Source organism: Polypterus senegalus, chromosome 5 (assembly GCF_016835505.1).
Source record: "Polypterus senegalus isolate Bchr_013 chromosome 5, ASM1683550v1, whole genome shotgun sequence".
Taxonomy (NCBI): domain Eukaryota; kingdom Metazoa; phylum Chordata; class Cladistia; order Polypteriformes; family Polypteridae; genus Polypterus; species Polypterus senegalus.
In genome coordinates this window covers 117,997,395-118,010,401 of record NC_053158.1, presented here as the reverse complement: position 1 = coordinate 118,010,401, position 13,007 = coordinate 117,997,395, and the positions used below count along the sequence as shown (strand labels likewise).

At 35.5% G+C, this 13,007-nt stretch overlaps 1 protein-coding gene across 3 annotated transcripts in view; it reads right to left on the bottom strand.

The window, feature by feature from the left end:
- The window catches only part of wnt3a (wingless-type MMTV integration site family, member 3A), a 186,170-nt gene that overhangs the window by 81,085 nt on the left and 92,078 nt on the right, over positions 1-13,007 (bottom strand). For 2 of the 3 annotated variants that reach the window (XM_039753272.1, XM_039753271.1), the window contains exons 2-3: positions 2,393-2,576; positions 515-756 (exon numbers count right to left, since the gene is read on the bottom strand). In XM_039753272.1, coding sequence (XP_039609206.1) covers positions 515-756; positions 2,393-2,502 — 352 coding nt within the window. In that variant the 5' untranslated portion in view covers positions 2,503-2,576. The remainder of the gene's footprint in view (positions 1-514; positions 757-2,392; positions 2,577-13,007) is intronic. The other variant, XM_039753273.1, reaches the window with a different exon arrangement.

The window sequence follows — 13,007 nt, the reverse complement described above, 5'->3', positions numbered from 1 at the left end:
TCAGCTCATCTCTGTTTTAATTATTCTCTTCAGACCATATAATTTTCTATTGACATGGCCTTCAGTGCCTGTTTTCCCAAGGGAAAGCTTTGCAAACCAGCAAATCCATTGCAGTATTTTTTATAAAAGATAAATATAGAATGTTAAAACAATAAAATGTTAAATAGTATTATAATTGGATATCATTTAATATTATTCAACAACATTTTTCAAATCTGTTCACTATTTACTCTGTTGCAATGTATTACTGAATATGTAGTCATTTGCAACTTGTAATGTAGCCATTAATTCAAGGTTGTTTCATATTTAGATATTAATTTAATCCAGTTGAAGCAATTAAAATACTACTATATCTGTGAGGTTTCTAAATAATGTATATGTATACCTATTCTAAAGTCTTCAGTTTATCATTCTTGTGACTGTTTCTCAAATAATGCATTACTTCTGAAACTGAAGCACATACATACAATATGCTAATGCTTAATGATTCTTCCTCTTTGTTGCCCTTGCTTACCTTTATCGAGCACTGGTCCAAAGATGGCCAAACTATCATTAATGGTTGTGCAATTCCATCTTCGTCCTCGGAATTGATGTTGGCACTCCTGTATTCCAATTTTTACTCCTTCTGCCACACTAGGCATGATTTCTACATAATTTCGACAGAACCTAAGTTGTTTTGGCACTAAGCCTGGAATGCTACCACACAGTATTGGCTGAGTCCCCAGAGTTGAATACTGGTGTCCCACAGCTAAAGACCTGTAGAAAGAAGAAAGGTTAGTGAATAACTGTAGCAGGTGAGCCTATTCATTCTTACAAAAATTAATATAGTTCAAAAACATAAAATGTATTTAATTTTCTTGAATATTTTTTGTATTTTCTGTAGAATTGCATGAAAATACAGATACAATTAATTTTCCCCATTTTTTGGATTAAATAAAATAAATCTGGGCCTCAAGTTCAAGTTGGTTACATTGTTTTTAGCCAAGTTCACTCTCTGATATACTGTATATACCCTTGTGTATCCTCTTACTCTATCAGGCAGTATATGAATAAACATTAATTTTATAATGTTAATTGATGATATTCTGCTATCTTGATCAGGACAATCAATTACAGAAATTTACATAGTAAATGTATTATTATTACGGCCTTTTAACACTGAAGAATCTTAATACACTCTTATTTGTACTTAAAAGATTTGCATTACTGTTTCCAGTAGTCATGGGTGTTCTACAAAAAATGTAATTCCTGTTCAGTTGCACCTCTGTGTTCTTCATTAAAATACTGCTTTAATTAAATGCAATTTGAAAGTAATGAAAGCAACCCTTACAAAGCATCCTGAAGGAAACAGATTCATTCTTAAGAATGAAACAGTAAGCTTAATTACTTAGACAAAAACACTTGTGGGAGAGTACGATGGTACTTTAGGAACAAATTTGAAAAAACATAATCTAATGAATTGAATTGCCTGGGCTCTTACTTTAGATATGTTTGTCATCATAGGTAAACACTGTTTGCACAGCATCTAATACAGGGGTGGCTAATTTTGGTTCTGGCAGGAAGTGGAGAATCATAATGGTCAAAGATTTTCATTCTAACCAGTTCTTGTGCCTCCGTACCTTTTAATTAGAAAGTCTTCTGTCTGTTCTTGGCATAATTTTTCTGCATCAGAAATTTGTATTAAAGTACATATTACTTTTTCAGGTAGTTAAGCAAGGTTTATTTTTTTTCTGAATATTTCATTAAAAGAATTAAATAAAGATTATACAGATAAAAATGGCTTGGAGCTAGATAATTAACTGTCAGCTACCTTGCTATTTTGTGCTGTCGTGTTAATTCCTGACCAGTTAAGAAAAAAAAATCTCAATAATAATCTCAATATAAAATTATTGTAAGTGCCTAGCTGTGAAGGCAAAGTCTGAAGGACTAGTACTTGAAAATCCTAATCTTCTGTATGTTTGCGTTATTGAACACAAAATAAACACATAGTTCTGAAAATCTATAAAACTCAAATCTTCCCTACATCAATTAGAATCAGCAGAGCACAAAAACATAAGAAAATGTACTATCATTGTAAGCTTGGATAGCTAATAGCTTAATTGTCTAAATATGCTATTTAGACATCATTGTTGGTAAAAAGTACTAATAAACATCCTTTTTCATGCTGTTAAGTATATGGTATTAAAAACACCTTAATGATATACTGATAACTATTTAGAAACTGATCATTATTTATAAACTATTTTGCAAATGGTGAAATAAGCTTATGAAAGTTATGATATGCATTTGTTTTTCATTTTGAAGCTAGAAAATTAATCTTGGTTTCATTTTGGGGGTTTTAATACCCAAGGGACTTAATTCTGAGCAGGAATATATATTACTTGGAACTTACACTTTGACGTTGATTATTTTTTTGTATCTTTTCTGACACCTTTCTGGTTTGATGTTGTGCACTGCTGTTTTTGACTTTTGCATAGCCCATTTCCACTGGGATTCTCCCATGATGCACTGAGGTTGTACCAGTGTAATGTTATTGGTTTGTCGGTATAAAGATTCCCCAAAACAGTCACTTGTATCTGAGATTGGAAAAAACATAGCATATTATTTCCTTTGATACTCTGAATAATTATATAATTATTATTAAAATAAAGCTCTACCCTTGTCTCTAATTTTTGGTTTACGATTTGGTTTTGACTACTCTTTTTGACTTTCAGTTTTGACCTTTGCTTGCTTTTTGTATTCATTCTTTCTCCTGATTCTCACTCAAGAATTTTTTGGTCTGACTGCCTTCTTAGTCAGAACAAATGCACATGCAACATTATTAATAAAATACACTTACCACCTCCTGTGTTTTTTCTCTTTATATTCCTGTTAGGGGTTATCTTACTTCTGGTAGTTTTTTTTTCAGATATCTTATGTTAATATTTGTAATCATTTATTATTTTTGGGACATTTTGACCATTATTTAGAGTCACATATGTCTGCTGTCATTTTGAGTGTCTGTCATTTGGACATGCATACTTGTCTTGAACGTGTCCTTCATGGTCATGGCATATAAGGTCTTCTGGGGAATCCTTGCTTCTGAAAATCTTTGTGAGTCCTTTATTTTGACTTGTCACATGGCATGCTTTGTTTTTTCTGATTTTAACATCCTGTCTGTTTTTATATGTTTTTCTGCTGATCACTCTTAAATACTGTCTTCTTTGAAGTCATAACAATACCATCTGGACTGGATTTACAGTATCTAAGGTGGAACACAATAAAGCTTCTTGATGTGATGCTAGAGTCAAATACAGTAGACCCTTGACATACGACCGGTCTGACATGCGAACAAATTGATTTATGACCAAAATTTTTTTTTTGATTTACAACCAACAACTTGAGTTACGACCCGGATGTGGTCACGTGTATCCGCTTGCACGATTGTAAACAAACAGCTGAGAGCGTTTGCAAGCGGCAGTCAGAGTCGAGATACATGTATTTGTGGATGTATTTTTTCTCAGTGCAGTGATTTATATCATTTATTTGGATAATTACTATCAAAATGGCCCCAAAGAAGCTAAGTAAGGAAGAGAAGACAACGAAGGTAAATAAAGCGATCGTGATTGAAACAAAGAAGGAAATTGTGCGTAAATATGAGAGTGGCGTTCATGTGACCGATCTCCCTAGCATGTACAGCATGTCGAAATCCACCATCTCCACAATTTTACAACGAAAAGATTTGTATAAGGAAGCTAGTGTTGGTAAAGGTGTTACTCAAATTAGTAAGTCGTGATCAACAGTGTTAGACGAGGTAGAAACACTATTAGTGTGGATAAACGAAAGGCAGATTGCAGGCGATAGCCTATCTGAGTCAATCATTTGTGAAAAAGCTAGGCCTATAAATGCAGATCTGTTAAAGGATAAGCCATAAACAAGTGATAGTGGTGAAACATTTCGTGCCAGTAAGGATTGGTTTCACTATTTTAAAGCAAGAACTGGGATTCATAACGTAGTTAGGCATGGTGAAGCAGCCAGTGCTGATAAAAGGGCTGCCGAAAATTACATAAGCCACTTTGAAATGATAACAATGAGAAGGCTTTTGCTCTCATCAAGTATTTAACTGTGATGAAACTGGGCTTTTCTGGAAGAAAATGCCCAGGAGAACATACATTACCCAGGAAGAGCAGAAAATGCCTGGCCACAAGCCTATGAAGGATAGGCTAACCTTACTGTCATGTGCCAATGCGAGTGGTGACCTCCTCTACTGCAGCCTATGGACCAGCAGGTTATAGCTAACTTTAAGAAACTATACACCAAGGAACTGCTCCAGAAATGCTTCCAGATGGTCTCAGATACAGATTTGACTCTTACAGAGTTCTGGAAGAAACATTAGAACATCCTTTCCCGTGTGGGGTTAATAGAGAAATCCTGGGCCAATGTCTCTCTAAGGACACTAAGATCTGCCTGGAAGAAAGTGTGGCCTAAAATTATAGAGGAGAGAGACTGAAGGCTTTGTAGAGGAGTCTGAGCCTGCAACTGACCGTGTGGTTGATGACATTGTCACTATAGCTGAGTCCATAGGCTTGCAGGTTGACAGTGGTGATGTTGAGGAACTGGTGGAGGAATACTCAGATGAACTGTCTACAGAGGAACTTCAGCAACTTCTGGCTGAGCAACAGAGAATGGCAGCTGAGGAGATTTCTGAAGAGGAGGGGGATGATCAACAATCAGTGTAGCAAATGTCCTCTTCTGAAATAAAGGACATCCTGAAAAAATGGACAGAGCTAAAAACATTTGTAGAGAAGACCCACCCAGACAGAGAAAAAGCTAATAATTGCATTAACTTGCTTAATGACAATGTCATGTCATACTACAGAACTGTGTTAAAGAAAAGACAGAAACAGACAACCTTAGACCAGTTTTTATTTCTGAAAAGGTTGAGACCTAGTGAGCCAGAAGCAGGTCCTAGTGGGATACAGCCTTTCCCAAGGAGAGAAAGGACACCAGGGAGCCAGAGTCCTGATGTTCTTATGGAAGGGGACTCTCCTTCCAAACAATAACCACCTTCCATTTCATTCTCCTCCTCCTCCGTTCCTGCAAGCCAAAGATGTCAACTTAAATGGTGAATGCAGTATGAAATTGTTGTTTCTGGTAGTCTAGGCACTTTTTACAACTGTTTAATTAGTACATTAGAAAAATTATTGGTGTTTTTGGTAAATTATGTACATTATACAACCCTTTATTATTATGAAAAGTTTAAGTAAGTGTTGCTGTGGGAGGTTCGGAACGCATTATGGGCATTTACATTATTTCTTATGGGAAAAATAGTCTTGACTTACAACCAACTTGAGTTACAACCAACCCTTGTGAACCAATTGTGTTCGTAAGTCAAGGGTCCACTGTACAAATTTCACATTGCTAATCTGCTTATTGAGTACTCAAATTCCCCTGGCACTACATGTTTACTAGTGTCAAAAAATTATGAATAAATATTGAAAGAGTTTAAGACCTCCATCAACTCTGATTTTTGACTTAGTGTTTAGGATTAGGTATTTGTTTTCAGGCTGCTTTAATGCTCATTGGCCAAGCATGTTTCTAGGGAATGTCCAGAAAGAGAGATTAGATAATCTCAGAAAATCCCAGCTTGCTTTAGTACTACAGTCATGTCCATAAGTATTTGGACAGTGACACAATTTTCATAATTTTGTCTTTATACACCACCAAAATGGATTTGAAATGAAGCAATTATTTGGTTCCAGCAGACCCCCGTGACCCTGTGTTAGGATATAGCAAGTTGGAGAATGACTGACTGACTGAAGTATAGACTTTCAGCTGTAATTTAAGGGGTTTACCAAAACTATTGTATGAGCCATCTAGGAATGACAGCCATTTTTCAGCATAGCACCCCCTTCCCCATTTCAGGGGCTCAAAAGTGTAACATTTGAGTAATTATTTATTTATTTATGATTATATTAGTTTGTCTGAATACTTTTGAGCTCCTGAAAATAGGAGGAATATGTATAAAAATATCTGTCTTTTCTGAACAGCTCATAGAGTACTTTCCCTTGAATAAAAGCTGAAAATCTATACTTCAATCACATCTTGATTGCTTTGTTTCAAATCCATTGTGGTGGTGTACAGGGCAAAAATTTTGAAAATTTTGTCATTGTCCAAATACTTATGAACCTGACTGTATTTTGCAACAGAGGATTAGCTGGGTCCACAGCATCAGATTTTAATAAGATCAGGCAATCCTGGATACAATGAGCCATATTAATGTGTGTTCACAACAAAATTTACAAGCCTTTATGAGTTGATCAACCAAGAATTCCAAGTCTGAGAATCAGATGGGACAACTGCAGAGGGGATGAAGTTATTACTGCTCAGAAATGCCACAGTTGTTTAAATTTGATTGCCATACCTGTGACTCTGTGGAATGCCTCTTTGATGGTGATTATTTACAGGTAAAATTCCATTACAACAAATATCTTTACAACAAACTTTTTACTATAACAAAGTATTTTTATGGTCCCGACAGTTTCCCCATATGACACGAATCTACAGAAATCTCTTTACTACGAAGTACATTCAGCAGATATTTTCATTACAACGAAGTGCCCAAAAGATGAAATGCTGAAATGAATCATCCACAGAGCAGGTAGTTCTGTGGTCGCAGCTCACTTGTGCACAATGATCCCTGAACAGAAACATTGTAAAAAATTTCTTTCTTCTAACTTTCCTCGTACTGTTTTTTTCCTGTTTTTGTTTTCAGTGGTTTTCAGTGATACCTTTTGCTTATTGCTCGTCAACATTTGAAAAACATCTAATGGAATTTAACTCATTGTCACCCTCCTATAGAAACGGCAGACACAAAAAAACGATAACAGTTCATATTAGAAAAAAAAACATATTTTTGCAGCTCTCGATTGCAGCAAAAAGAAAAAAGACGTTGCCAGTGAATTTGGAATTTCGCCATCGTCATTGTCAACTTTCTTGAAAGACGTAGCAAAAAAAGAAAAAAAATCTCGGGTTGCAAATGTATGCGAACTGCTGCATTTGAAGACGCTGTAAAAGCAATTTTTATGTGGTTCAGTGATGCTCGCTCAAGAAACATTCCTATTAATCTGGCACTCATTCAAGAAAATGTGAGGTTTCTAAACTCTCTTGGGACCTCCCACAGCTGGACAACACGCCAAACAGCGTCCTGAAGTGCCATTACTGTGGAAGACTGTTTATCTGTTGCCGGGGCAGCAGCAGGCTCACAGCTGCGGCTCTTCCCCGAAGCAAACAGAAAAGATCTCAGTGGGTGATGCAAGGATCATTGTAAATGCATGGAACAGGATTACTTGGCCATTAACCTGGCCACAACCCTGCCTGACTGCTGTGTCTGAGTATAGGAAAGTGGCAGGTCACACTACAATAATTAATTGTGCTGTTCCTGTTTCAAGCTGAATAAAGCTGGTTTTGCTAAAGTACTGAAATTCAGCCTCGTGTTTTGAGGTGCAAGACAGGGACTTATTGTGCGCCCACAATCTTTCCGGATTCAGTTCTGTGGTGCTTCACTGAAGCACAGTGAGCCTGCTGTTGCTCTTCCCCGGCAACGGACAATCTTCCACAGGCGCAGCAATCGCGCTTCAGGACGCACTTCAGTGTGACGTTCCTGTTGGGTGGCAGGGATCCCAAAAGAGTTCAGAGACCTCACAATATGAAAAAGAAGAACAGGATGATTTTCGGCTTCTGATTAATAACTGTGCTGCCCACAACATGCTTTTGCATTTATATAATGTTTGCGTTGAATTCTTCCCACCCAATTGCACAGCAGTGCTTCAGCCATTGGGTTTGGGCATCATTCATACGCTGAAAGTGTATTATCACAAGGAAATGCTGAGAAAAATTCTCGTCAGCATAACTTGTAGACAGGAGAAGATTAAAACTAACGCGAAAGAAGCTATTGAAATGATTGCAAATGCCTGGACGCAAGTTAAAGAAAGCACTATAGCAGCAAATACAGAATCTCATTACAACGAAATTTTCATTACAACAAAATATTTTTTAGATCCTTGGCAGTTCATTGTAGCGGAATTTTACCTGTATTTCTGTTTCAGGAGCATGTGGGTATGTGTGTATGTGCAGACAGTGCTTCAAAGTTAGGGACACTTTTAATTGCTTTGCTGATATGTATTGCATAAATGTATAGCATTTCCAATATTGTGAAAAAAAAACTGCCCTTGAAATAATAAACAGGAAATATCCATCAAAGCACAATGAGCTCTCAACATTTCATGCTTTAGAAGGTTGTTCAGATATATGAAAGCCTCAGATGTGAAATGACAATGTTCATGCAGACAACATTCACTCCTTTAGGCATGCTAAAATGCATGATCTAATTATGCTTCGTTTCATATAATTATATAATTGGTGATGGAGTTCTGCTTCTATACTGGCTGCTCATTCAGGAAGGAGCACAACATTTTCAACATTTTGTTAGCATTTTGTGCTTCTTGAATAGTGCAGCTGGGATCAGCATTTCTGACATGACTTTTATAAACTTTGATTTTATGATTGGATGCTCTGCTGCAGCCTCAAAGCTTTAATCCTTCCCTTTAAACATTCTCTTTTGTAGATTAGTTAAGAGTATTGTTTGCCCCAGTAACTGAGATGGATTTTGTCAAATCTTTCATTCTGATCCAGATCCCATACCAAAAACCAGGATTATCACCTTATCCTCATCTTTGGCCCCACATATCACACAACTCTGGCTTAATCTCTTCCAGAAGCACATGTCTGGCTAATTCAAGGTTTTCTTGAATGGAATTCCAACTTACTTTCTCCAGAATTCACACTAATCCTGCTTTCTGGAACAGACCCCTAACTATGTTTCTTAATACAATTCCTTTAATGAATGCCTTAATGTCTTGCCATTTTGGTTCACATTGGCAGAACAGAGGGGAAGTACATTTGCAAGAGAAATCAGAATGCTTTTCTTGAAGCAAGCGGTCTTAGGTATCTAATAGTTCTGTATTTTAATTCAGCTTTAGTGATTACAAAAATTGATTATTATTAGTAGATGTGAATTTGGAATAAAGAAGAAAATAGTTAAAAAACAAAGTAAAAAGTATTTTCTTTTTTATAAATTGTTAAATATTTGTATTTTATTTCCATACAACAATTAATAAAATGTGATTTGATGTATGAGTTAAAATTATTCATTAGGTATTCATGATTAAAGATAAATGCAAACACTGAAGTACATCTATCTATCTAAATACGGAATGTGCTTAATTCAGCTTATATGGAGTTAATCCTAAAAACATTTCACACAGGCCAATGCAGATTTCAAATAATACTGTATCAAAATAAATTCAGATTGGAAAAATTACTGAACATTTGTATTAGTAAACACAATAACACTGCTTTAAAAGCTGACACTGCAGATTTTATTAAAAGATACATAAATTACAGTTTGGATTATAATTTTCAGACTTTTTTGGATTTGAAGTTTTACAGAAATAGTTATAAAAATCACTAAAAATAATAAGTGTAAGAAAGTTATTCAGTGATTAAATTCATGAAACTATTATATTAATAGAAGTGCTATTTATTTCCAAGGGTGGTACATTTCGAATATGAGTGGTACAGGTTCAGGAAATGTATTTAAAAAGATTTTCTGTCAAGCCAAAAGATTCCAGCATCACTTAACATGCACACGTACCGATCCCGGTACATAACGACGATTGGACGACGTCACAATCATGTCACAGCCATGTGTGCATGCCCCTCTGTCATGAACCTCGACATACTACACATCAAATGAAAATTCAGAGTCTTATCTTTCCGATGATATAAACCATTTTGACACACAACAACCACAGCACTGGCACTAAATCCTTTTTTACAGAGAAGTAAATACTTTAAAGAGCTGACTTTTCCTACCTTTGAAGGCTCTCTGCAAGTCAAACATCAATATTTCCGAGCAATATTGATCTCATTCTGTCCGTAAGGCTCCAGGGAATATAATCCAGTAAAACGATTAGGTCCAAAACGTACGATAGATCCTCAAAGGGACAAAAACTCCAGAAAACGTTTTTTACCTCGAGACTAGCTCCGACATTTTTTTTCATTTCTATTGGTCATATCAGACGTAATTTGTTTCTGTCGGCAATAACCATGCTAAAGCATGTTACACGAAAGTGTTAGCTACTGATTGACACCTAAGTTGGCCAATTACGAGGGGTCTGGGGGGTGACTGGCACCTTGTATAGCCAACGAGTGTCACAGACAGCTGAACGATGACGCACAACTCCAAACCCTGGTAGAATCTACCAGTTTGATTGGACGCTGTGAGTGACACTCCAAACTTACAGCAAATGAGCAGCTGAGCATGCCGATATGTAACTTGCCATACCAACTTGTAAACAAAACTGATCGGAGCAGCGCGAAGCTGGCATTTGTGCCAGTCTGCAGACTTGGTGCGTGGTTGTTTATTGTGATTTCAGCTAGTTTTTTTCGCATTTTAAATATGGATAAACGTACAGATAAACGTAAATACACTCTCGATTAAGTCGTAGACGAATGTACGCGGCGTCACAGTTTTCAATTGGACAATGGATATGTCTGAGGCAGAGAGTGACATGTGACACGCCTTTGTGCTTTCTGCCTGCTAGGGATTGCTACAATCAGTGGCACATGGAAAAACGCTGAGCTGTGTTGTAACAGTTTGTAAAAAATGTATATAGTTTGTGTACATTTTATTAAAAAAAAAGTAAAAAATAAAATATATATCTTTTTTTGGCTCATAAGACTTGTTTTGACTATTTTTATATTGAAATGTGTATTTTTTATTGTATTTAGTATGGAATATGAATTTCCATAACTAATAGAGTGACACTGTGTGTAGATATAGATTCCTTTAGGTGTAAATTTTCAGTATTTCAGTAGAGCCGTCATGATATATGTGGGTTGAAGCATTCAAAAGTTATTACACTTTTTCCATATGTTCCAAAATGTGGATAATGGATAAACCATAGGTCCCTCTAAAAAGCACCTGGACATGCCCACATAAAAACTGGTGTAAAAATGTCATTATTACAGGTATTCTTTTCAAATTTGAAATGTGAGTAGTCAACAAGTTATTCTGTTGGTACATAGTGTGTTTCTGTCCCCACCTACCTACTGCAGCTATAGAGGCCTTTATTTTAACAAAAAAAACTTAGGCGAGAACAAAAAAATTCATTTTTTCTGTGAGTTCTAATGTGCATAACTTTTAATCAGTCACACCTACAGTGATTCTGACTACTAAGGGTTAAACTAGAGAATGTTACCTTTACAAAGAGACCAAACGTGTGTTTATACTCCAGATAGTTCAATAACAGCAATGATTCTAATTTGGAGAGGTCAAATTACAAGCGATTTAGCAAAAATGACCCCGCTTGATAAGGGGTTCAGTCCAAAATGTTACAGTATAATCTGAGGAAATTGTAAGTACTTTTAGAAAGCTCAACACAAGACTTATATATTTGCAGAAGCCAAACAAAATGGCTTTATTTATGTATGTCATTACTGTACATCAGCATTAAATATTGTGTACATAGTCAATGATAGAAGTGTAAATACAATAAAATATGTATGGCATGTTATTATGTCTAAAACAGCTATTTGAAACACTATCACTGTCAATTTCATGAATGTTACATCGTGTTTAAATGCTTCTTTTAACAGCATTTTCAGGCTAATTAGCAAATCTCAGCATGCCTAACTACTTATTCACATAGAGGCCAATGTATTTTCATTGAAGGTTTTACTAGGGGGCAGTTTGTGTGCGAGCCAATGCCATGAAGAAGTATGAAGAAACCATACTAATAGTATTATTATGCAAAACAAAGGAGGGCCATTCTAGGAAAAACACTAAATATAAAAGAAAACCAGAAGAATAACAAACTATGGCTGCACCATTGGTCATCACCAGAGAGAGACTGATCCAGAATTATCTGGTGGGATTTCTCACACACTTGCACATTTTTTTAAAACACATAGCACTTCGAAAAACACAATAATCTTTTCCACTCACTTTCTGATTGTTTTCTACTTTGTCTTTTATAGTTATTTCTCCAGTAATCATCCTGGCTCTTAGCTCAAGAGGCTAACCCTTGCTTTTTATTAGGAGTGCGGCCATTTCACTTTGTTTGTACTTTTTTCATTTATACCTACTTGGTGAATTTCTTAGTGCAGTGGGCTGACATGAGAGCTATGACGTCTAATCATATTACAATATACTATATATTATTTAATTTTCAGGTTGTTTAAAATGAGGAAAAGATTACATTTATATTATTTACAAGTTCACTTAACACATACTTACTTAATGCATACATATTACAGTTTAAAGTTGACTTATTTAAGGGGTAATCCTCTTAAAACTGTGAATTCCACAAAATACATAGAGATTTGGACCACAGTAAATCAGTAATTTAACATTCATGTGAATGAATTAAAAAGTAGTTGAAAATAAGGTTTTGATTTTATATAGGAATATTAATAATGTGATGCTTTAGCTGCATGCACTGATTAACAAAAATTACTAATTATAAAAGACAATGAGGTAAGATGCATTTTTGCTAGAAATGAATAAAGGAAATAAATTATTTCATGGAATAATAATTAATATAAAATGCATTATTAGACATTAAAGTCTTACAAATCTCAGTTTATAAGTTTCAAGAAATGTTGCAAATGTTCTTTGAATCTCCTGTATTTCTGGTAGTGTAGTAGAAATTGCATATTAATTTTAAGGAACACCCAAGAACAAATAAAATGGAATTGCAGGGGATGAAAAATGATACAACTCTTCTGTACAGTTTAAAATTTCCAAAGTATCATGAGTTTGCCACATGCCTACAGGAAATTAATATCTGTTTAATATCTGTTTTTTCCAGGTATGGTGTTGCTTGGCTGCAATCATATCCCTTATTCCTTTTTCCTTTCTGTCATCATATAGCAAAAACAATGCATCAGACAGACTGACATCT